The sequence below is a fragment of the Pygocentrus nattereri genome, chromosome 6 (genome assembly GCF_015220715.1).
Source record: "Pygocentrus nattereri isolate fPygNat1 chromosome 6, fPygNat1.pri, whole genome shotgun sequence".
Taxonomy (NCBI): domain Eukaryota; kingdom Metazoa; phylum Chordata; class Actinopteri; order Characiformes; family Serrasalmidae; genus Pygocentrus; species Pygocentrus nattereri.
Genome location: NC_051216.1, coordinates 24,380,438 through 24,406,697, shown reverse-complemented (window position 1 = coordinate 24,406,697; position 26,260 = coordinate 24,380,438). Strand labels below are relative to the sequence as shown.

At 42.3% G+C, this 26,260-nt stretch overlaps 1 protein-coding gene across 3 annotated transcripts in view; it reads right to left on the bottom strand.

The window, feature by feature from the left end:
• enox1 (ecto-NOX disulfide-thiol exchanger 1) overlaps nt 1-15,626 on the bottom strand; it is a 72,627-nt gene extending 57,001 nt beyond the window's left edge. For all 3 annotated transcript variants that reach the window (XM_037539422.1, XM_017710868.2, XM_017710869.2), the window contains exon 1: nt 15,450-15,626. In XM_037539422.1, the coding sequence (XP_037395319.1) occupies nt 15,450-15,594 (145 nt within the window). In that variant the 5' untranslated portion in view covers nt 15,595-15,626. The remainder of the gene's footprint in view (nt 1-15,449) is intronic.
• Nucleotides 15,627-26,260: the final 10,634 nt, after the last annotated feature.

The following is a 26,260-nucleotide window of genomic DNA, read 5'->3' as shown; positions in this document are numbered from 1 at the left end:
GTACTTCACATACTACACTAATGAGTGCACTTCTCATGGTATATGCGCTATTTTTACACACTATCTAGTGAGCTCGTATGCGGTTTGGGACGAGGCGTATACCAAGCTGAATCTTCATCCAGTGAGCTGACGAGTTTAGTCTTCAGATGCTCCCGTGCCAGCTGAGCTCGGCTTTACAAATAGCACAGCTGACAATCTTTTTTCTGAGTTAAACTCCACACTTTCGAGGATTTTGCTTTTGGGGCTGCCATCGCGCTGTTGTTAACTCTCCAGTGAGAGGTAATGTGAAAACGTTCCTAGTGAGCGCGAGAAAGACGCGTAATGACGTCACGAACTAATTCGTTTTTAGTCGACTATGTCGAATAATCGTTGCACCTCTAGGTAATGTTACTATGACTAATAATAATAAGTGAAAATCAAGCCTTAAGATTAATAACTAATAACAGGCTTAGAGTACAAAGGGTCAACATATGCAGTAGCAGAAGGTTCTGGGTGCAGCCAAGTTGCATGCGGTGTTGGGATGTAGCAGCAGGGTGGGAGACAGACTTGTTATGATTTACATCATCACAGAACGTCAGAGTTACACTAATAGGCCAGCGCCAAAGAGCTGAGACTTTCTACAGAGGGCAACAGCTGTCATTTTGAGGACACACCTGCTATGGTATGAGCAAGTATAGATCTGCATTCTTAAAATTAAAGCTACAAAAAGGATTTTTTGGACGAATAACACAGAAGAAACAAATGACCTTACAATGGTGATTTGAAGAACCATGATAAGATGATGTGATGATCTTTCAAAGAACCTACATTCTGTAAAGGTCTTGCACCAATTAAAGCCAATTAAACTACAACAAACTAAAACCCCCCGAGGAACCATTATCCTCAAGGGGGTACATTATGAAACTTACAGAAAGACTGAAATATTGTCAGTGTGCATAAATCATAATCAGGACAAAGTGCTTATCTTTCATTTGTGTGGTTGTCTGTGAAGCTCTGTGGACCTGCTGGTAGCTTGCTGTAGGGCTCTAGACCCTACATCTGAGATCAGACCTAAAGGACCTATATGCCCATTGTCACTGCACCAAGAATCAATCGCCTGTGAAGATTGCTGAGGGCAATCTAAGCTGAGAGAAGAAGAGCATAAAATAGCGTGATTTTGGCATATTCACATCACACTGGAAAGAGACTGTGAGGAACGTGGCAAGTTGCTAACAGTAGAGACGGCATGCTTTGATATTTTGTGGAAAGAAGTATCAGAAATCACTCCTGTGAAATCAGATTCGAGTGGTGATTGAGTGCAGGGACATTTGTGCCAGAAATTCACATATGGTAGAGCTCGGCTATGGTCAGGCGACCCACAGCTAAATCAGTGATTTCTGTGCAGCATGTCTGTGCATATGGAAAAGAACAGGGCCTGCTCTCAAAAACTAGGAGAAAACGCCTCATTAGCAAGATGCATTGGGTGAGAAGTGCATTTTTTAGTCATTAAATTATGCACACTGGCACAGTAATTAAGAGAAACACACAGAAATCTAATCAAGCATGCACACATAAACCAGCACAGGCTTGCTCCTTTTAAATGAATAAAAACTACTCACAAAAAATTCACAACATTTTTATGACAAACTAGTGTCTCACTCACAAGATGATAAAAACCTGCATATATTTTTCACGCATCAAGGAAAACAGAGCTGATGAAGCTAGTTTAAGGAAACAGATTAAAATGCCAGGGAAAAATCCAACAACATTCCTCTCACCTTTAATAAATCAGCAAGCTTATACTTGGTGTCCAAATCTTTAGTTTTACACTGGAGTTACAAAAGTAATGCAGCTAATAAGCAATGCCATATAACAATTAGCATTGTACATTGTACATACACTGTTATAAAGGAGGAGCCAGTTTACTGATTGGAATATAAATATAAAAGCTTGTAATGCTCATAACATGGTATCTGTTTATAAAAAGTCAAGCCCTTCAATGATGAAAGATGAAAATCCAATCAACCTGCTGGTTGAGCTGCAAGTAAGACAAAGGTGAAGTACAAGCTTTCATTACCTGTTAGCTACATTAGCCTCAATGCTCCAGTGCAAAGCTAGATAAGCAAACTTCATCAGCTACATTGGGGATCTTTTTTTTTTTTTTTGCTTAAACAACGCAGTAGCTGAAGGGTGATGCAGTGGCAGGCTCAAGACATAAAGACATAGAGAAATGCTCACAGATAAAGAGCCATCAGCTTGGAGCCCAGACAAGGTCCCTTCCTCTATTCCTTTTAATTCATCATAATGTCCATGGAGAGAGAGGGCTCCTCCTAATGAGCAGCTTCTATAGCTGGACCGACTAGAGCTTCTCTGGGAGCCGAGAGGTGGGGCTGGTGCTTTAGTCATGATCAATCACCCACAGGCAGGCAGGGATATGCACCTCGCTGCTCTCATACTAGTTAACATCACACACCAGCACTTATCCCACTGACACAATCAATTTTTCACCAAACCCTCTTATCAATCATTGCTTAATTATACACGCCGGGTAAACATCAGATTGTTGTACTGCTCTAGCCTCAGATAGCCTTTCCTTCTGATGTGCTTTAGAGAACATATAGTCTTATAAAGTATGAATAATAACATGAATATCAACCAAGTGGAGAACATAGACTGAATATTAGCCTGTAATTTTGCTGGGCAGTAGAATGTGGAAGTGAAGCACAGTAATCACTCTCAGGAAATGTTATGCTATACTTAACTTCCCGTCAAGGTTCTTTAAGTCCAGCTATGGAAGTATTCAGACCATGTGTATCAGGTTGTACATCTCAATCAACACAGCAAAAGGCAGTTTCCAAGGGGATTATGCTAAAAGCTCAGAGGAACCCAGGGAACCCTGCTATGCAAACCACATTCAGAGCTCAAAAGCACATATGACCTCAAATACCCTTTTTCTTTGAAAAAAATGCAAAAGCAGAGAACTTGGAGTTCTCTCTCACTCTGTCGCAAGGAAATTAAGGGAAACTGCCACCACTTCCACTGGTCATTACTTGAGTAATCTTGGATGACTGGGATCCTGCTGAGTGCAGGAGCGTTCATCACCATTTCCAGACAAGTCCAAACATCCAAACACAAGGTAAGCACTCAGAAATTTACCGCATTACCCAAGCATTCAAATGTTTCCATCCACCATTAACTTCAAAACAAAAACCAGATGGAGCTCCTCAGGGTGCCCGAAGAAGTCCTTGCAGTATAATCAGCAGAAGAGGAAGTCTGAAAATACCAGGCATCGTATGCTCTCGGCAGCAATATATAGGTTCTAATTCAAATTTAATCGCACATGGTGTTGAACGTACAAACATATCTTGAATCAATTTGGGAAATGTGATCTGAGTAGCATATGCGCGGTTACTTCTCATTTCTTCATTTTGCACAAGAGGTGCGATTGATTTTTGTGTTCTCTGTATTAAACCATGAATAAATAGACCACAGACTTTATCGAAAGCTTAACGGTGCGTTTACATTTTCTAGCACATAAATGGCCTTCAAAATGTGTGGCTGCTGACTCTTTTTATCTTCACATGCATTGCATTACCTTTTTGAACTTCTGCTATTCTCCATACCGTTCAGATGTCCTGGCTATAGGCAGTTTAAATACTGATTACACAAAACATGACAGCAATCAGAAATCAGAGGAGAGGGCTACTGGGCCTCGTTTGGAATCCAATGAGCTAGTTTAAGATATTGCAAGATCTACATAAACTGACAAATATGACACGAGTGTCACTGAGTTTTACTATGAAAAGAAGCCTCAGTGCCAGCAGTTATGATTCTACCATAATGTCTAATGTCTGTGGGATCACTGTGGAATTGAGGGGAATGAGTTTGGCTGCGTGTACCATTCAAGTGAAGAAAGTGCTCATTTGACTCTCAAGTACTAACTTATGCACCCATGAGAACATTTTCACCACATTTTCCACATACCTGTTGTCATTTGATCTACAAGAAGAAAATGATTGATGTATATTTGAAACCGGGGTTTGAAACTTCAGAAACTGTCATATGGAAATCAAGGTTAATTAGCTATTCCTGTTTATGCACAGGCATATCAAAAGCCATTGCCTGTTGTTGTCTCATGCCAAACTTGCAGAAAATCAACCCTGTAAATGCCACCAGTTCCTCCAGTCTTCCGTTCCTTTTTCCTATAACTTAAGAATAACTCATTGCAGCGTAGTTACTGAATAATAAGCCACAAGATAGTGGTTCTTAAAACAGTCCTCAGGGCTTTATCTCTATGTGTTAGGAGTTGGGATCTAGCAAAAATGTGAACCCTCTGGGGGGCCAAGAAGATCAGTTTGAGAACCTTAAGATGTAATAAGCCTGGAATTTAGGTGGTTAACAGCATGTAGTAATTTAGTTTTATAACTGCATTTTTAATCCAGAAACTAACTATACAATCCTTGTTTCATCTTAACCTCTTTTCACAGTAGCTATAGAATGTGATTTCCACCTGTTATAGTGGTCCCTCAGTTTTTGTTTTATGTATTTTTCTTTAAAAATGTAAATGTAAATGTGTATACTTTAAAAAACCTGAAATGAGCTGGATCTTCATATTCCTAGGTAACTAAGCATATCATCATTTATGAAAGTTAATTATGTTTATTTTTTATTATTTATGCCATTTCTGATGTGAAGACAGCTCCAGTTTATAGCTGTTTGTTTTATTACGGCAAGAGCATCTGTGAAGAGTTAACTGTTTTTACAACGAGATGTTCTTAGCCCTGCCTTTTCACCGCTCATTGCTCACTAGCAGCTACAAGCAGAGTCACAACATTTCACACACAGATAGCCAGCTTAACTCCTTAAATGCCATAAAGGTTTTATTATACACTTCTATAACCTAAGAATAGCTCAGTCACTTGCCATTTAAGTCCCTGTAGTTATTGAATGATCAGCCATAGTATGTAATAAGCTTGGGATTTTAAGAGGTTAACCTAAAAAACAGTGTTATAGTTTTATTTAATCATATTAATTGAAAATATCTGTGTCAATTTCACTAGGATGCCTGCAGAAAAAGGTTAAACAACATAGCACAACTTATATTTAATAGCTCAATCATTACTATAAAGTGGTATAAATATATCCTGAACAAAAGGTTTGGCTTTGGAGCCTTTAGTCTCAATACAACACATAAGAATGGAGACAAATTTATACAGGCTGAACAAAGGAACATCACCCCTGTCTCCTCTCACTCCCCAAAGAACTACATTAGTATACAGAATCGGTATATTCCCATGGGAATATGCTGAGTCTCCGTCCAATAAAGAGGATTACAGATTTTACCCTGTGCGGCTAAGTGTTACCAAAGAAATATCCGCCTTCTGCAAAAGTCATTAGAATTTAAACTATTATTTCCTTTGGATATCGCTGTACTGTTCTGCATGCATTACCTTCAGAATGAATGGAGACAGCTTTTGCACTGATATTATACAGCATGTTCTTATTTCCCTGATGCCTGGAGTGTGTATTTGCTAAATGTGGAACGGGAATGTATGTGCGTTTGAGAGATAGAGGGAGATAGATTGATAGCAAGAGAGATAGAGAGACAGATAGAGAGCTGGTTGGAAAGAAGAGTGTGAGAATGTGTGCTACTCTGTAGCTCTCAGGCTGTAGATTTCACATGCTGCCTCTGTGTCACTGTGATGGGGAGGGATAATGTTACACTTATTTTTGACACCCTCGGGAGGTGGTTGCTAAAACATTAATGGGGAAACACCACAGTGACAGGAGAAATCTCAGTCTGAACACTGAATGCTTTCTGTGTGTACATGCAAATAATAGTATGATAGTATCATTACGCATGCTGCACTTAACTGCACTTAATCACAACAGAAATATAGCATAAAATCATTTTCTCTATTATGAGGCCGCCAGTTTTGAAATAAAACAATGTGTCAACACAATCTGGAGTGACCCATAATTCCCCAGCAAAATGGTTCATGGCACACATGAAATCAAATATGTTTTCATTTGGACTGCAAAATCACTGACAGACATTTGTTTTTACAGACACGGCCCCCATCCCAAAGTAATTATTTTTGTGGAAATCCAGGAAAAAAAAAAAAAAAAAGAACTGGAGCCTAACCATGGTTTCATACTGTGGCATGCCTCGCTAGTGAGTAATTTTTCCAAATGTCAGTAAAATTACAGAGGCAGTTAGGTCTGCACCTCCAGTTTTCATGCTACGCTCCTTTCCCTGTGGAGAAGGAACTCAACTGCACTGAGAAACAATCGACTCTGTAGCATTCAGGTGCTGCCGCTCCGTTACGCTTGAAGAAAAACAGGAGTGTGCCTATGCAAATCGTTCGAGGTAGATTGAGCAGGGAAAGGCACTGTCCCCGGTTTCATAATTTATTCTCTAAACTTCAGGTTTCTTGCTAACATTTCACTTCCAGGGAACACCTTGACATGAGTTTGCAACCCCCCACCCCCTACAAAAATGCCCACTCAAAGTCACACCCCAATTAAGATTAAAAGAATCCAAGGACATGCTTGTGCATTGTTGCTAAGCAACCTGTTAATTTTTCACTGAAAAGGTGTCAGATCTGTGGTACATGTGTATATCAGCCTGTGGGCATTGCTCTATTCCTCTTATTGGTGAACACAGAATGAGCTCTGCTCATGCACAGGCTATTTTCAATTGTTGTATTTGCAGCAAAGGAACCCTGGCATGTAATAGCACATTTTGGTGAATATACAGAACTATGCAAAAGAAGAACAAAACGTTCATTAAGTTCATTTCAACCCTGTCTTTATTACAGCTTTTATCATTTTTCTGATGATTTGTTTTCACACCTCCAAAATTCAATCTCAGAAGTTGGTTGTAGTTTCTGCTCCTCACAATCCAAGTAATCCCAAACACATTCAGTGTTGTTGAGGTCTGGATTCTGGGGTGGTCAGTCCACTGATCTGAGAACACTAGCAGCTTCTTTATTTGATTTGATGTTCACTTTCTTTTCTCAGTAACGCCTTCTTGACATCTACACATCCTGTAAGACCTGCAACACTGATTTGTCATCTCACAGTGGATAGATGCACCTTTGGGTTATTTAAATATCAAGAGCAGAATTAAATTTTCTCCTCTCTCAAAGATGAAAGCTAAATACTGTTTATCTGATTTGGACAGTTTTGGTGGTCTTCCAGGTCTTCTATGGTTGTTATGAGTCCCATATTTTGGCTTTCCTCTTTCTTATGCAAGTGCATTATCTTATATCTAATTTCCTCAGAAACATCTCATGAAAAATCAATAATGTGTACATAACAGCCATTTTGACGGGAAATTAAATAAATAAAGGGTGGTCTCTAACTTTTTCCACACTGTATTATTTGAAACAATGACATTTAGAAGATATGACAGAAAGATTGGTGTACCCACACTGCTTAGCTATAACAACAATTCCACATCACTATAAAGTGGGTCATGAACAGTGTCATGCTTTGTCATATGTGGACTTAAGGCATTTTTTCAATTTTTAATCCATGTATCACTGAGGGTGCACGCACATGCTTGAACAGAAGGGCACATCAGATGGTGGAGACTCACAGTTTAACTCCAGCAATTTGCATAGGCTGTATTCATGTTGTCAGGAGTGCGTTAATGTCAGAGGCTGAAGGAGATGATGCAGCACTGCTATATAGCTTTAAGGTCCAATGCACAATTCAGTGCTCTTCTACCCACCCCGACCCTCAGTAATACAGAGAGAGGCTGTAGCCCTGTAGTCCGCACATTTTCCTTACTCTTATTTATAAGTCCAGCCCCTTAGGGCCATATCAATTCCCCAAGCAATCTAGGTGAAAGGAAGTGGGCCAGAGATGAGACAGTGACCAGGAGATGTACTCTGCACAAGCACAATCGCTGCTGACACAGTCGCCACTGTTCAAATGGCAAAAAACAAAAGTTGAATGCAAGAAGCAATGTTTATTTGAAGCCAAGCCTCGGCTTGAGCCAGAGATGAAAGAGGATTCTCTTCATATCAGTCAGACATTCCATCCAACTGGAAGACAACGGAAGCCCAGCACAATCCCCTGATTACTGGCCACTGCTGTCTAGAGAAATCCCATCACAGATATGTGAGCATAGAGAGAATTGGAGCTGCGGCCCAATCAGACCCACTAAGCTCTTCATCACCTCGCCATCACCTCCAGCTGTAGAGGGCACAGAGGTGGGCAGTATTAAGCAGACAGGGAGGAGTTGAGGCTGAGAGCAAGTGGTCCAGTGCTGGCTGTATGACCTACTCTTCTTAAGCAGCCTCCCACCATCCCCCACCTTTATCACTCTTTGTCCTTGCAGCAAAGGAGAGAAGAGATCAGAGCTGCCCTTGAAGAGGTTGTGCATAAAAACAGAAGGACTAATATGGAATTGATGGGCTGATAATGACAACAGATAACCTTGCTGTGGCTGATATCAATCCCAGTAGTCAACACTTTTACTTTTTGTGCATTTCAAAACGCTATAATTCACTCATGCAATGCAGTGAGCATAAAACAGATTAAAAATCTACAAAGAGATAATTGATTATTCATTCATTTTACACACTGTAGCTAAATCAGGCATGTTGTAAACACTTGAATACTTAACAGACAATCACAGAATGTAATGCTAGGAGCCTCACCTTGAGACTCTCACTGGTATTGGAATGGTGATTCGGCCTTGAGGATGAATCAAGCACTTGATCATTCATGTGCAGGGCTGTGACGTTATACACTATGCTATATATTTCACTGAACAAAAGCTGAGTCTGAGACACCCGCCACTCATCACTAACGACTACACAGGCATCAGTGTGTGCCTAAGCACAAACAGGGCACCAAGTTATTGGTAGCAATTATCAACTGTAATTTCAATATTAGACCAATAATAACAAAAGGTCCTCAATTTATGAGTGAATAATATATTCAAGCAGTATAATACTAGAGGGAGTGCATTACTAACATCATACGACTATCTGATATTTGTGTGATATTACGAACACACTCCCTCTTGTATATTATTCATAATAACACACAATCTAGGTTGTTTTAATTGCTTTCATATAACAGTTCTGCAAAAGTGCATCAAACATTAGTTAATATTAATTATTCCTTCTGGATAGACCTGTATAACTATTGCAGTATCAGGTTCAGCTTAACCAGCTTAACTACTGTTATACTCTGAATCTGACCCAACAAACTGCAGGTCAAATACAACCTTATAGAAATTATCCAATGGGTCCATTTTCTGTTTTTGCAGAAACACATGGTTAACTGCAGCATAAAGTGAGTCATTACTTGCCAACCAGTGCTCAGAAGAATAATGCATTTATTGTGAAAAGGCGGTGCTGTTATCACAATTAGGCCTATATGGAACGGATATAACAGCACTCAACCAATCTGCCTGTGTATTCATAACTATTCCACAACTGGCAAAATATGTTGCACCCATATAATACAGTTCATTCTTAAAAATAAAATGTCAAAAATTTTACTAGAACTGTACTTCCATGCTAACAGTCATTTATGAGCTTTTATGGTAAAGAGGATGAAGGTCTTTTATGGACACAGCAAAAACCATTAGCATCCACAGGACTGGGCATTGTTGCATTATCTAACAATATGCAATCTATAAAACTGGGGGACATTTTATGCACCCGTGTGAACATCTCACTTATGCAGGAACTTTCCCCCCCCTCTCTGCCAAGCAATGGGAATGGCAGATTAAAGCTTGCCTTTTCTTCTCTTTGTTCCCTCTAGAGGAAGAAAAAGACTGAAATAATCTGTCTTCTTTCCAGAGGAAAAATGCCATTCTTTCCTGTAAGAGCCCATTTCTCACTGTCACGCTGCCACCAGGCTTTGGACACACTGGGTTTGGACACACTGAGCCTCCAGCTGAAAGGACAGCCATGACCCTGCGTCACACCGGAGAGGGTCTTCCACCCAGCCCAGCCAATGCTCTTCTCTCAAAGTAACCCCTAATCACAACACACAGCACCTGCTAAGGGAACAGCATGGGCTCATCTGCAGTAATCCTGCTCCACATGCACATCACTGCTGCAGCACTGCACCTGCACACCACTACAGCCGCATGCTCACATGTAGCATAAAATGCCATGTCTTAACCTTTGGGTGGCCAGCACCGAACATAAACAATGCACACAGAAAAACAAGACAATCTTCTTTGGAAAAGCCTGAAACAGCAACAAGAAAACAACCAGGTCCACATAATGAGCTTCACACCAAACCACTTATCTCTCATCCTAATAATCCAGACTGGACTTCTAATCATTTTCATTCACATAGTGTTGCATGATTTATTTGAGCCTATGACAGTAAATTCTCATTTATTTCTGTGTCTTCAGCAGGGATGGGCCATACAACAATATTAAATCATTGTGATAAATTTTGCCACGGTATGCTTTTCTGAACTTACCGTGGATGTTGTACACAAGTACCCCTAATTTTTTTTTAACACAAAAAATTATACTAAATAAAAAACGTTTTAAAAGTTTATACATTTCTGGCGTGATTAAGAAACTACCAAAAATGTACACAGGAGGGTCCCTAAACCTCAACACAACTTCACTCCTTCAGTTTTAGGCTTTATCCTCTAAACTTGTTTCAGTGCAAGATCAATAAGCCAGCTGGTAGTTTAGCCTTCTCACTAAGCTAACTTTAGCCTCTGGTGCTAATATACAGCTGTTTATTGTGTCTCATGAAAATATCTCAGTGTGTTGTGATGTTGAATATTTTTCATATTGCCCACTCAAATTTTCTAAGCATTCATAGTGCAAGGTTTGTCAAGTTCATAGTCAGGAGTACTTTAATTATTTACATCGATACACCCATACCAACATCTACTTATTCATATGAATTAAACCACATTCAATTGTGAATAACAGCCCTGCATTCATATGTGACAGTGACAATTATAGCCTCAAACAGAATCATTTCCACAGCACTGGAAACATAAAACATGGAGCCGTATTAAATTTATAGATGTGTCTAGTCTGCTAAATGTTCCAACAGTTAATCCCCAGACAGTGAAACATGCAAACCTACAGGAAAACCAATTTTGTCCACACTATTATGGTGCAGTACTGATTGCTTGTGTATACAGGGGCAGCAGTATATGCTTGTGTCTGTGATAAGCTCTTTCTGGTCATGGGCTGGTAATAGGAAGACTGAAGGTCTGCTCTTATCTGTAACACCCTCGTTTATCCCTCTAACTCTGAGAGTTCCAGCCAACACACCTCTCAAGACAAATGAAAGCATAATTGAGGTCATGTGGTGCTTTTTTCTTAAAAGAAAAACGTCCATTGCAACCATTAATGTAGGTACTTGTTATCTGACACAGAGATTAAAGGAAGGTGAGAAAACTCCCCATTTTAACAGGCAGTCATATTTATTTGATAATAAACTATCATCGAGGGAAATTTAAATAGGGCATTAAGTGCTACCCATGGCTAATTAACTTCAGCACTTAAAATGTGTAATTGCAATAAAAAAATAGTTGAGCTGAAAGGAAAAGCAGTCAATTCAAACTTTGTAAATATTTATTTTATAAGAATTAAAGTAATGTATATTTTGATTGCATTTCGAAGTACTGTATTGGGCATTTTGTATTCCATAGTTTTCTGAGAGATATACAGTCTTCTGTTTCCTGAAGCACAACTGCCCCCCCCTCAGGGTTTTGCTTTATCCGTCGTCGTCGTACACTAAACCAGCTGCCTTTATTCCAGCAACTGAGAAGCAGCAAATTGCATTTCCTGCTTGCTTTTCCATGGATGTCCATATAAATTAAATTAACCTGATTTGATGCCAAGCGTTACTGGAAGGCTCCACAGCTCCTATAAAATACAGCTTATAGCAGCTCACACACCACCACAAAAAGTATCCCCACATCAAAGGGCACTTTCATATCTGCTGTGCTGAGAAGCAATAAGAAATGGTGGCCCCTGAGGACAAAGAGCAGCTGTGACCAAAGCCATTCTAATCTGGCACAATGGATAACGCTGGCCTCATCTGTGATGATCATAGTTGATGAATGGAGGAGCAGACACCCAAGGATGACTATATCTGATGCGGTGACACTAATGACGCCAGGTTCCACTAACCAGAGGAGACAGCTGGTGGTGGCGGCCAGCGGCAAGGGGAAAAGCATGCCATGGCAAATACCATCACCTTCCCGGCGTCCTACATCTCTGAGCGAAAGCTAGCCATCGACATGGCCTCAGCTTTCATCTGCATGTGGCTAAAAGGAGAGCACACGGCTCCTTTGTATTTCAGCATTCAACAACAGACCTTTGGAGGAAATGCAAACCATGTGATGCGACACAATGCACCCACAGCAGTGTAATTTTTCTCCAGCGGTTATTTACACAAGCACTTCTGTCGCTTTCACATGCAGAGCCAGCGGAAAATGTTAATAAAAATGCAGAAAAAAAAGGCAGCCATGTATCTGCAGAGCTGTAAGCGAGCCTAATTGGACACCCTTTGGATCGATGGAAAACACAGCTGGGTTTTTTGAAAAGACAAGGCCAGCAGGAAGACCTTCCAGTCTCGTAGCTGAATTAACATTTTTAAAACTCCAGAACCAGGCAAATGTAATGTACTACATTAAAATGCCACTGCAATTACTGACAATAATTTAATTTCAGTGGGACTAGAAGGCATCGGTAAGGTTTCACTTTTGTAGCATGACTGTATTTATAAACAGCATGAGTGGGAGAATATTTGCCGGGAAGGGTCATGTAAATGGTCAGTCAAAAGCTGGCATGTCTCGTTTTGTTTGTGCCAAAACACAAGCATAACAATGACGTGCTATATTATAACATATTAGAGAACTGTGTCCTTTGTGTTTTTTCCTGCGTAAGTAATTTTGTTGTTTGCTTCAGTGTTTCAAGGTAAGCAGAGGACAAAAAATACTTACTGGCATACATTTCTTATCAATAAAGCAACACAAAGCAAAGGACATATATTGGCTCCATACTAGTTACCTATAAACAGAAAACAGAACCATGGGAATTTTAACAATAGACAAATTAGATAAGATGCTATGTGGGTTCAGATACATTACAAATATCTTGTTCCAAAACCTTTTCCTTTTTTTTAGCATAATGCATGTAGGCATGTAGGCTAACAGATGCAAGAAATATTGATATCTTTTTTGGTTAAATCACCTTATTTTGATTATACCTCCACTTACTATATAGGTGCATTTTGTAGTTCTACAATTACAGGCTGTAGTCAATTTGTTTCTCTGCCTACTTTTTTGGCCCCCTTGCTCCCTGTTCTTAGACAGTCAGGACCCCCACAGAGCATGTATTATTTGGGCAGTGGATTATTCTCAGCACTGCAGTGACACTGACATGGTGGCAACGTGTTAGTTTGTGTTGCGGTAGTCTGAGTAGATCAGACACAGCAGTGCTGATGGAGTTTTTAAACACCTCAGTGTCACTCCTGGACTGAGACAGTCCACCAACCAAAAATATCCATCCAACAGTGACCAGCCTGATGGCCACTGATAAAGGACTAGAGGATGACCAACACAAACTGTGCAGCAACAGGTGAGCTACTGTCTCTGACTTTTTGTCTACAAAGTGGACCAACAAGGTAGGAGGGTCTAAAAGAGTAGATAGTGAGTTTAAAGGCTCACTTGTATCACTGCAACACACACTAACACCCCATCACAACATCAGTGTCACTGCAGTGCAGAGAATGATCCATCACCCAAACAATAACTGCTCTGTGGTGGTCCTGACTGTTGAAGAACAGGAAAAATGGGGCTAACAAAGTATGCAGAGAAAGAGATGGACTACAGTCTGTAATTGCAGAACTGCAAAGTGCACATATAGAGTAAGTGGAGCTGATAAAACTGTATAATGTATCGAAGGTGATTTGTGGACACACGTGGTGTGATGGTGTGTAGATATATATCTTCTTCTTCTTCTTCTTTCGGCTGCTCCCTTTAGGGGTCGCCACAGCAGATCATCTGCCTCCATCTTGCCCTATCCATTGCCTCCTCTTTCACACCAACCATCTCCATGTCCACCTTCACTACATCCATAAACCTTCTCTGAGGTCTACCTCTTCTCCTTCTACCCGGCAGCTCCATCTCCAACATTCTTTGCCCAATATATCCACTACTCCTCCTCAACACATGTCCAAACCATCTCAACCTGGCCTGTCTGGCTTTATCTCCAAACTGCTCCACCTTCACTGTCCCTCTGATCTGCTCATTTCTAATCTTGTCCATCCTTGTCACTCCCAACGAAAATCTCAGCATCTTCATCTCCGCCACCTCCAGCTCAGCCTCCTGTCTTTTAGACAGAGCCACAGTCTCCAAACCATACATCATAGCAGGACGCACTACTGTCTTGTAAACCTTCCCTTTCACTCTTGCTGCTATCCTTCTGTCACACATCAGCCCTGACACCCGTCTCCACCCACTCCATCCTGCCTGCACCCTCTTCTTCACCTCTTTGTGAAGCTATATATCACATATCACATATATATCACAACCAAGAAACTTAAAACGGTTCTACTTTGCATGTGTGAGAGCCTTGAAAGTGTGAAAAGTGCATTAAGAGGTTTAAAGAGAGTTTCAGCCCTGAGTCTGAATGAGTTTGCTCCGTGTTTGGCCCTGTAGCCTAGCAGATCGCAGAACCCTCTCCATGGTGCTGAAGCGTCTCCCAGGTGACCGTGTCATCAAGGCCATCAGCCAATCAGATGCTGCTCGGTTCAATCACTGTGATTCATTAGAGATGCTCTTACTCTTTAATGGCTCATTAAAAAACACAGCGCTCTTTAAAGCCGGTGACGTACCTTGCGAGATGAAAGAGAGCAACAGATCACAGAGGGCCGCTGAGGAGGACTGGGCTTAATTATAACGACTGCTGTCAGATTCCTCAAGCTCGTCTAGAAAACTGTGCCTTCTACATAAAACTTAGAGAACAGCTGCCACGACAGAAGTCACTGGTATTGCTCGTGCACAGCGCACAGACTATGACCCTAGTTCGCACAGACTCACATGGATTAGACCACAGAAACAACAGCCCTGGGTCCGAGAGGACTTTGCTGCTGCCGCACATGTTCCACCACGAACACCTCGTCCTCAACATTTCAGTAATTAACACCGAAAACATTCAACACGTTACAGATTATCCGGCTTCTCCCTCAGCAAAGTAACACACCGCACGCTGCCCGAGCTTGTGCGGGGTTATTCGTGCTAGCATCCACCACCAGCTCGTCCTTAACTTTGCCTGTCCGGTTAATGAAGAGATACACAGTCCATTCCTGAGCTCCCAGCACGTCGTGTAAAACAATAGCGCGCGGAAGTCTGCAGGCAGTCGAGGCAGCGTCGCAGGCAGCACGAACACACAGACGGGTCCGCGCACGCCGCGAGCTTTAACGGCGAAGGAAGCGAGAGCTCTTACCGTCCTCAGACGAGTTCCCGCTGAACGTCGAGCCGCGGTTCACGCCTGAGCTGCTGGAGCAGAGAGCCGAGCGGCTGATGTGGAGCTCCGCGGCTGCGCCAGAGCTCGCGCCGCCTTCAGCCTGGCGGGGGCGCGCGCCACCCATCAGCGGGCACGCGCACCGAGCAGCAAGGACGGTTCAGGTGTTTCAGCGCGTTCACGAGCAGCAGCTCCTCAAACCCTGATCAGGACTCAGCACACGAGGAACCATGTGCTCAGTGTCCACCTGAACCAGGCTAATCTGCATGTACAGCTAATTTAGTGATATTATATCTGATTTTTTTGTACTGGAGATAATCTGTAGCCAGATGAGTGTTTAAATATGGAGGGGAAAAAAACAGCCATATAATAGATTTAATCCAATGTCTTTTCCCCTTGATGTCTCTTTCATTTATTAGGCCTAAAGTACTCCATATACCGTCTCTCAAATAACATATAGCTGCTAAACATGCTAATGTATTCACAGAGCATTCATGTGTGTGTGTTTTGATGCAGCGTGTGTATACGAGTATAGATATTCAATGAATAGGAACATAATGACAGTCATTGGTTGTTCACGTCAGTGTCTTACGGAATATTTAATGTAAAAAATGTAAAAAGTGTTTGAGGCTGTTTATACAAAAGCAGATGTACTGGAAATACTGAAATACTGACCGAGCGGACCTCCATTAAGAACAGCCTTTAGATGATCAGAGCTCAAAACACTCCGGAGCATTTCTGGTCCCTTTACTCCCCCTGGTGGCCACACAAAATATGATCATAACGACAGGCATTTCATTCGTAAGCTCAGAATACATGATATAGGCATATTATAATGTGTTAATAGCATTATCTGTTGGTCTAAATTGATAGTCCTCTACAATCTGATTAGTAGAGGTTGTGCTATACATGGCATTACTGTGTGAATAACAGTGCAGATGAAAACAGAAGTAAAACTGCCTTGTGTAGTTGTATGCAAACGTTTGAACACCCCTGGTCAAATGACATGTTCTCTTGATTTTCTATAAGTCAAAATAAGTCAACACTTCCTTTACAGAGAACGCACTTAAATATGCCATTTTCTTCACATTTCAGTGCAAAATGTCTGTTCTCTTTACTATTTCTTTCTTTCTTTATTTAGCTGAGTTCAATTCATGTTGGGAAATGACAAAATCTACAATATCCTATAACTTTTGAATAAAAGCAAAAAAGTAAGTTTACAGTAACAGTAACATGTGGAAATGTGTTCCCTGTAGATGAAATGTTATTTTCACTTAGGAAGAAACGTAATTTCCCACCCAAACACTTGCATGTGAACTATGGCTGCTACTACTTATGTTACCTGACGGTTGTTATTTTTGCAGCAGTTTTAAAGACTACAAAGCAGTTGGGATGTGTTATTGGGATTTGTTTTTTGGCAAACAGGCAAATAAACCCCACCTTGTGAGTTTGACAGGAGAAACAACAGTGTGTGGTACAGCATACAGTAATAAGCTGCAATGAAACATTGTAAGAGAGAGTGTATGTGTATCTCTAAAACAAAAGACCATTGCCACAAAATAGGCTCATTTACTCCAGTAATGCATTACACTGTATAGAACCAATGGTTGAATTGGCCCTTTTCACATTTATGCATTTTTCTGCCGGAAGTAGGTGCTGCAGGGTAACGCTGCTTCCACTAAAGCAATTACAATAGCAATAATGATGAGTTGAGCATGTACAGCTCACTCAAGTATTAGAGCTTGAAACAAATATAGTCTTATCTCAGATTCAATGGTTTGTCAGCTGATGATGAGCAGAAAAAAAATGAGTGTGTGCAGTTAATGAGAAACTATGGAGTTAAATCAGTGTCACCAGAACCTGAAACTGAATTTGTGATGCTGGACCGGAATCTGTGATCTTTCTTCAGGTTGAGAAATTCAGAGAAACATCCGAGGCACTCAGGCGTAGCTCATACCTAGCCAATCACTAAACATCTGTGGGAGTCACCAAGTACATGCTGATGAAGGACCATGGCAAAAGAGCAAGCCAGTGGAACGTTTCCAATCACTTATTCTTCTTTCTCTTTATATAAGCTCAGATCAATACTAGTACTTATTGTTTTATTGGTTGCTCGTACAGATAAAAGCTGATGCTTGATTTCTTATAATGTAAAAAGGGATTTGATTATTTCTATGTTTGTTTGCTGTTCCTGAGCACTACAAATGTTTCCCTGAATTTCTCAACCTGAATTTTACCCCCTTATTTTTCAACCCAGTACTGTCAAGTGTTCTGTTGTCACTATTGGCCCTGCAGTTACCCCTCCTGCCCACAGGAGGTCACTCTCGCCCCAGTTCTAGCACTCACTCACCTGCATCTCATCTGTAATTAGCTCAGTATTTAAGCACGCTGCTCTGAACTCACCTCGCGACGTCTTGTCTTCCCATAGTCATTTTGAAGCGTTTGTCCTTTCTCTGTATTTTTTGTGTATGACCTTGCTTTGTTTGAACCTGACCACGATTTAGGATTTCCCTTTGTTTGTATCCCTCTGGATGATCTTTCTTCTGTGTACCCCGACTACGATTATTGGATTCCCCTCTGTTTGTACGTTTTTTGGATTTGTTTAACCTTATCCTCAATAAACCTGCGATTGGATTCTACCCTGGTCTCGCATTACATAAGACGTCGCCTAAAATGGATCCAGCAGGTTTGGAACAACGGCTGACATCCCAGGACCAGAAACTGGACGAGTTGGCACAGCTAGTCCAGGGTTTGTTGCAGCGAATTTCCACGCCGGCAGCCCCACATGGCCAGGATTCGGATCAAGCTGCGAGTCCCGAACCACGAGGCCATCCTTCGCACTCCTCTGCATTTATAGCTGTACCTGAACGTTATGACGGCTCTCCGGGTATGTGCAATAGTTTTCTAATGCAATGCACTCTCTATATTACTCACAATCCCTCACAGTTTCGTCTTGAGACAGATAAAGTGCATTTTGTTATCTCGTTGCTCACTGGCAGGGCTAAAGAATGGGCCACTGCTCTATGGACAGTAAATAGTGCGATATTACAGTCCGAGAGCCGGTTTCTTTCTTAGTTTAAGGCTGTGTTCGCCCATTCTCCCACCGGAAAAGAGGTGGGATCTCAAATATGTGACTTAAAACAAGGCACCCACTCTGCGGCTGACTATGCTCTGGACTTCCGCACGCTCGCGGCGGGCAGTGGCTGGAGTGAACCTGCGCTAAAGACCATGTTCATGAGAGGGTTAAGAGAGGATGTTCAGGCTGAACTGGTATTTCGTGGTCCTGAGCTGACTCTTAATCAGGCTATTGAGGCAGCCATATCTCTCGATTCATTACTCCGCGGAAGAAAGAGGCTTTTGAGGGAGTCCCTTCCTCCTGTTTTTTCGGGAGAATCTTCTCCACGTGAAGCTGAGCCTATGCAATTGGGGAAGACACGGTTAACTCCGGAGGAGAAACAACGCAGGCGCAGAGAGGGCCTGTGTCTGTACTGTGGTCAAGCTGGTCACTTATGCTCATCATGCCCGACTCGTCCTGGTCAAACCAGGACGGCAGAGGTAAGCGTGTCATTCACTGATATGTTGCTGAATCACATGTCTATAGATGTTACGTGCATACTGGCCGCTGAGACATTTTCTGTATCAGCCCTTGTAGATTCGGGAGCAGCTGGGAATTTCATGGACATTGCTTTGGCGGAACAACTCAAAATCCCCCTCCAACCCATGAACAACCAGCTGAGGATAAAAGCTCTGGATGGTCGTCCCCTGGGCACAGGGACAGTTACCAAACAAACACCTGACATTGACCTCCAGGTTGGACTCTTTCATCGAGAAAGAATATCCTTTTTTCTCATTGACTCTCCCGATCACCCCATTATCTTGGGATATACTTGGTTGGCTAAACATGATCCTGTCATCTCATGGAAACATGGAGATTCTCAAATGGAGTAATTATTGCCAGGATCATTGTCTCGACCTGCCATGTCGTGCTACGACTATTGAAAGCCCAGAGGAACCCGGATTTTTCGGTCATTCCGGACTGTTATCACGACATTATGGAGGTATTTAGCAAGGAACGCGCCACCCAACTCCCCCCACACCGTCCCGGCGACTGTTCCATTGAACTGTTACCTAATACTACTCCCCCCCGGGGTCGAGTGTATCCATTGTCAGAACCAGAATCTCAAGCACTTGAGACATATATAGATGAAGCTCTCGCGATGGGCCACATCAGACCCTCCACGTCTCCATTTGCTGCTGGGTTCTTTTTTTCCAGAAGAAGGACGGTGGTCTCCGTCCTTGTGTGGATTATAGGGGTCTCAATGCTATTTCTGTTAAGAACCCATATCCGTTGCCCTTAGTCCCCTCAGCCCTGGAGAAGTTGAGAGACGCTCAATGGTTCACTAAATTGGACCTCAGGAGCGCCTACAACCTCATACGTATAAAGGAGGGAGACGAATGGAAAACGGCATGTCACCACCAGAGGGCACTACGAGTAACTGGTCATGCCCTTTGGTTTATCCGGATCTCCTTCCGTTTTCCAGGCGTTTGTTAATGATGTCCTAAGGGACATGATAGACAGGTGGGTCATAGTTTTTATGGATGATATCCTAGTATACTCGTCCTCCCTCTCTGAGCACATCAGACATGTGAGGTCCGTGTTACAGAGACTGCTTCGCCACAGATTGTTCGTGAAGGCCGAGAAATGCAAGTTCCATGTACAGGACCTCTCTTTTTTGGGATATGACATTAGACCAGGAGGTGTCAGCATGAGTACTGACAAGGTCAAGGCGGTAGTCAATTGGCCACAGCCGAAAACTGTTAAGGATATGCAATGCTTCCTCGGATTTGCCAATTTCTACCGTCGCTTCATCAGAGGCTTCAGTATGGTAGCTGCTCCTCTCACCGCCTTGCTCAAGGGTCAGAAAAAACACCTGCTGTGGACACCTACTGCTGATCTTGCGTTCAAGGCTTTAAAAGAGAGATTCACCACTGCGTCTATTCTGACGCACCCTAACCCAAATCTGCCTTTTGAAGTAGAGGTGGATGCGTCTGATACTGGGGTAGGGGCTGTGTTATCCCAGAGAACCGGAGTGCCACCCAAACTACACCCGTGTGCGTACTTCTCACGTAAATTGAATTCTGCCGAAAGAAACTATGACGTGGGAAACCGGGAGCTCCTGGCCATGAAGTACACTTTGGAGGAGTGGAGACATTGGCTGGAGGGTGCAAGACATCCTTTCTTGATTTTCACGGATCACCGCAATCTGGAATACATAAGGTCGGCTAAGAGACTCAATGCCCGTCAGGCTCGCTGGTCTTTGTTTTTTAATAGGTTTGATTTTTCTGTCACCTACAGGCCTGGCTCCAAGAACGGAAAGGCAGATGCTCTTTCACGCATGTTTTCCGTCACCGAGGACGCCAACCACTGTGAACCTGAGGCTATACTCCCTCGCTCTTGTGTCTTAGCACCTGTCAGTTGGGATCTGGAGGGAGAGCTACAATTGGAATATGCCACAGATCCGGTTCCTGCTGAATGTCCCGAAGGTAAAATGTATGTACCCAAGACCATGCGCACTCGTGTACTGACAATTGTTCATGCTTCCCCTAGCGCTGGACACCCTGGCATGAGACGCACCGTGGAGTTGCTTCAACGCAAGTTTTGGTGGCCTACCTCTGAAGAGGATACTCATCGCTTTGTTAAGGACTGTGAGGAATGTGCCAAGAGCAAGACTCCTCGCTCCCCTCCGTCGAGGTTGTTAGTCCCTTTAGAAATCCCTAGATGCCCATGGTCTCATTTGGGGGTAGACTTCATCACTGACCTACCCCCCTCCAATGGTAACACTACTATACTCGTGGTTATAGACCGGTTCTCGAAGTCCTGTCGTTTGCTACCCCTTAAGAAACTACCCACAGCCTGGGAGATGGCTGAAACCTTATTCGAAAAGGTATTCAGGTTTTATGGTCTACCCGAGGATATAGTATCTGACAGGGGCACCCAATTTACTTCACATGTATGGCGGGCCTTCTGTAAAGTCCTGGGCATCAACATCAGCCTCAGTTCAGGATACCATCCCCAATCCAACGGGCAAGTGGAACGTTTGAACCAGGAGATCGGACGTTTTCTTCGCTCATACTGCTCACGCAATCAACATGACTGGAGCTCGTTTCTCCCTTGGGCGGAATATGCACAAAACTCCCTGATCAGCTCTGCCACAGGTATCACACCTTTTCAATGCGTCCTAGGATACCAGCCTCCCTTCCTCCCTTTGGATTCTGAGCCTAGTCAGGTACCAGCAGTGGATGAATGGAAGAACAGGAGCCAACAAACATGGGAGGAGGCTCACGTACGATTACAAAGAGCCGTCCGCCGCATGGAAGTACAGGCTAACCGGAGGAGAGGTCCTACTCCAGCCTTCCAGGTTGGACAGAGGGTTTGGCTGTCAACACGTGATCTGAGACTACGACTTCCTTCTAAGAAGTTAAGTCCACGTTTTATAGGTCCCTTCCGTATTATCAAAAGGGTTTCTCCAGTATCTTATCGTTTGGAGTTGCCTTCACACTATAGGATAGCTCCCACTTTTCATGTTTCCCTTCTCAAACCTGTTTCTGCCTCTGCTACTCAGATTTCTGTGCCGGTGGCTGACCCTCCCCCACCTCTGGACATCGACGGAGCCCCAGCCTACTCAGTGCGTACTTTGCTGGACTCTAAACGTTGTAGGGGACGACTGCTCTATCTTGTGGACTGGGAGGGCTACGGGCCGGAGGAGAGGTCATGGGTTCCGGCTGTGGACATCCTGGACCAATCCCTTATCGATGACTTCCACAGGGCTCGCCCTGATCGTCCTGCCCCCCGTCCTCGTGGTCGTCCTCGTAGAGCAGTTAGGTCGGCTGGGGCCGACCGTCGGGGGGGGGTTCTGTCACTATTGGCCCTGCAGTTACCCCTCCTGCCCAGAGGAGGTCACTCTCGCCCCAGTTCTAGCACTCACTCACCTGCATCTCATCTGTAATTAGCTCAGTATTTAAGCACGCTCCTCTGAACTCATCTTGCGACGTCTTGTCTTCCCATAGTCATTTTGAAGCGTTTGTCCTTTCTCTGTATTTTTTGTGTATGACCTTGCTTTGTTTGAACCTGACCACGATTTAGGATTTCCCTTTGTTTGTATGCCTCTGGATGATCTTTCTTCTGTGTACCCCGACTACGATTATTGGATTCCCCTCTGTTTGTACGTTTTTTGGATTTGTTTAACCTTATCCTCAATAAACCTGCGATTGGATTCTACCCTGGTCTCGCGTTACATCTGTGTTGTACCAAACTGGACAAATCTCGTTTTAAAGCTGGCTCTTCCGGCATACCAGGAAATTCTCTGAAGCTGAGTCTGAAACCCTATGGAGTGCTCCTGGCTTCTAACTGCTTTACCATTCCCCCTTAGCACTCCTTCAACCAGATTACACCCATATCCCCCATTTAAATACTTCAGAGAGGACTGTGGAAGTAATGCCCTCCTCTGGTCAGACAGTGCCTTTTTAGTGTGGAAAATAAATTTTAGTGTTTAAAATGTATCATTTAAGGTCCAAACAGCTCTGAAGAGTTCAAAACAAAGTGTTGAACATCTGAAATTTCGAAATGCTGTATTTTGGCAGAGAACTTTTAGAACCCAATGACACTACACAGTTCAGTAGAGCGTGAGGTGAACTTTTTGGAAAGCTCTGAAAGGCAGCCTACAGGGAACCAGAGATATGGACCCCTGAATCTCACAAATTTGTATCTGTCTTAGGTGCATGTCTAGAAGCTAGTATCATAGCTATTAGCTAGTATCATAAAGATAAATAATCCCACTCAACAAATTTAATATAGATGACGAAGCATTGCCTGTGGGTTACGTAGTTGGCTAATTAACCTAGCTAGCTCTTTAGCATTAGCTGTAAATTAGCTAAAGCTTACCACATATTTTCTGGACAGGCTAACGTTAGCGTTTTTGTGTCATTTTTGGTTTTTACACAATCGCCTCATTGGTAACTAAATATCAACATAGTTTTGACAAAAAAATAATCTCTGCTGCAACGAAAGCCTGAAAACATGTGCCTTTTTCCATTCAAAGGGAAAAGAAGTTTCTCAGAGTGGATGGATCTAATCCAACAATCTTGGCTTGCTAGCTAAGTTACCTCAGGCCCGAGTACACCAACGGGACAAACACAAACAAAAAACGGCTCTCTGATGTTTCCACTTGTCCTTAAATAGTCAGAAAAGACCCAACGAGCAAAGTAAAATGGGGTGAACAGGGAGAGAACCCTCTAGAACCTATAAACTACCAAGCGTGGACATTGCACACAAACTGTAAGTTTGTCCCATCTGTGTACTCTGGCTTCAAGTTTGGGTTAAAGAACACTAGTTTAGTTATGGATGTCTAAATGATGAGCTTAAATTATTTCCTGGTGAAAGGGCTCGCTAACAAACCAGTTGCTGTTCTGAGTAAAGGACTTAAGCTTGGGAGACAAGCCTCTCAAAATTAGTGGTTGCTACGTTTTTTGTCTGTTTTGCTGTATGACAAAATTGTGGACACAGACACAAATGTGACACAGATGCTGTGTGGCAGATACTGTTTCCGTTGAGGAAAGTAGCATCAGTTCCAAAAGTTGGAACGTTGTGTAAAATGTAAGTAAATGTAAATAAAAACAGAATGTGATGATTTGCAAATCTCACAGACCCATATTTTATTCACAACAGAACATAGAACACATATCAGATGTTGAAAGTGAGACATTTTACCATTTCATGAAAACATTAACTCATTTAGAACTTGATGCCAACAACACATCTCAAAAAAGTTGGGACAGGGGCAACAAAAGGTTGGAAAAGTGGTACTAACAAAAAACAGCTAAAGGAGCAATTTACAACTAGCTCACATGACTGGGTATAAAATAAACATTTCAGAGGGGCAGAGACTCTCAGAAGCAAAGATGGGCAGAGGTTCACCAATCTGCAAAAAACTATGTTTACAACTAGTGGAACAAATTTTGAAAAATGTTTCTCAACATAAAATTGCGAAGACTTTGGATATTATTATAATTATCTACAGTACATAATAATATCAAAAAAGATTAAGAGAATCTGGAGAAATCCCTGTCCACAAGGGATAAGGCTGACGGTCAGTATTGGGTACTTGTGATCTTCAGGCCCTCAGGTGACACTGCATTGAAAACAGGCATTGTTCTGTAGTGGAAATCACTGCATGGGCTCAGGAACACTTCCAGAATCATTGTTCAGTGGTAAAACAAAATTAGAAATTCTTTTTGGAAACCATGGATGCTGTGTCCTGCAGACTCAAGAGGAGAGGGACCATCTAGCTTCTTATCCGTGCAAAGTTCAAAAGCCTGCATCGCTGATGGTATGGGGTTGCATTAGTGCCTATGGTGTGGGCAGCTTACCGATCTGGAAAGGCACCATCAATGCTGAACAGTATATAAAGATTTTAGTGCAACATATGCTTCCACCCACACAACGTTTCTTTCAGAGAAGGCGTCGCATATTTCAGCAAGATGATGCTAAACCACATACTGCATCCATCACAACAGCATGTCTTTGCAGAAGAAGAGTCTGGGTGCTGAACTAGCCTGACTGCAGTCCAGATCTTTCACCAACAGAAAATATTTGGTACATCATGAAACGAGAAATCTGGCAAAGAAGACCCACTTTCCAGACGTTTACAGACTGTTGCTAAAAGAAGAGGGGATGCTACACAATGGTACACATGGCCTTGACTTTATCTTCTCTAGATAATGTGGCTCCATTATAATTGAGATAATAAGGCAAAAAAAAACTTGCCCTATGGTACAATAATTATACTCAAGCTTTAAAACAGACTGTCAGACAACTAGAGCGAAAATGGCACCTGACTACACTAGAAGTATTCCAGTCCACCTGGAGGGAGAGACTTACTATAGAAGAGCACTTACTGAAGCACACTCAACCTATCTCTCCTGTGTCACTGAATTAAGAATAATCCCATATTATTATTTAACACAATTTCTAAACTGACCAAAAAGTTACTGGACCCCAGATGCCATTAGCCTATAGCAACAACGATTTTATTAATTCCTTTAGTGATAAAATTGAACAAAAGTTAGGCAAAAATTAAAAACTCACAAACTCTGCCTTATAATGCCAATCCAGATCTTGAGAATATTGTAACTACTGCAGAGAGGCTGGAATTTTTTACCTCACTTCAACAAAATGAACTAGTTAAAATGATTTCCTCTGCAACATCCGATTCCTACAGGTTTACTCAAAGAAATTTGGCTAGAAATAACCAAGCCTATTCTGTCAACAATAAACTTCTCTGTTAGCCTTGGCTATATCCCAAAACCATTTAAACTAGCAGTAATTAGACCTCTGATTAAGAAAGCTAACCATGATCCCTGCAAACTATCTAGAATCTTCCTTTTATATCAAAGATCTTGGAAAACATCGTGGCAAAACAATTAAGGTCCAATCTGCATAGTAATCATATACATGAAATATTTCAGTCTGGTTTTAGGACTTATCATAGTACAGAGGCAGCAACAGTGAAAATTGTAAATGATCTCTGACCAAGGAAATGTATCTCTGCTAGTCCTCCTTGATCTTAGTGCATCATTTAACACGAATGACCACTGTAGCAGTAAACGTAAATGTAAACGCTGAGTCTTCTGTTCTTGCAAAAGTAAAGTATGGTGTTCCACAAGACTCTGTTTTAGGACCTATATTATTCACATTATATATGGGTACCATTATCAGTAAACACGGCATTAATTTC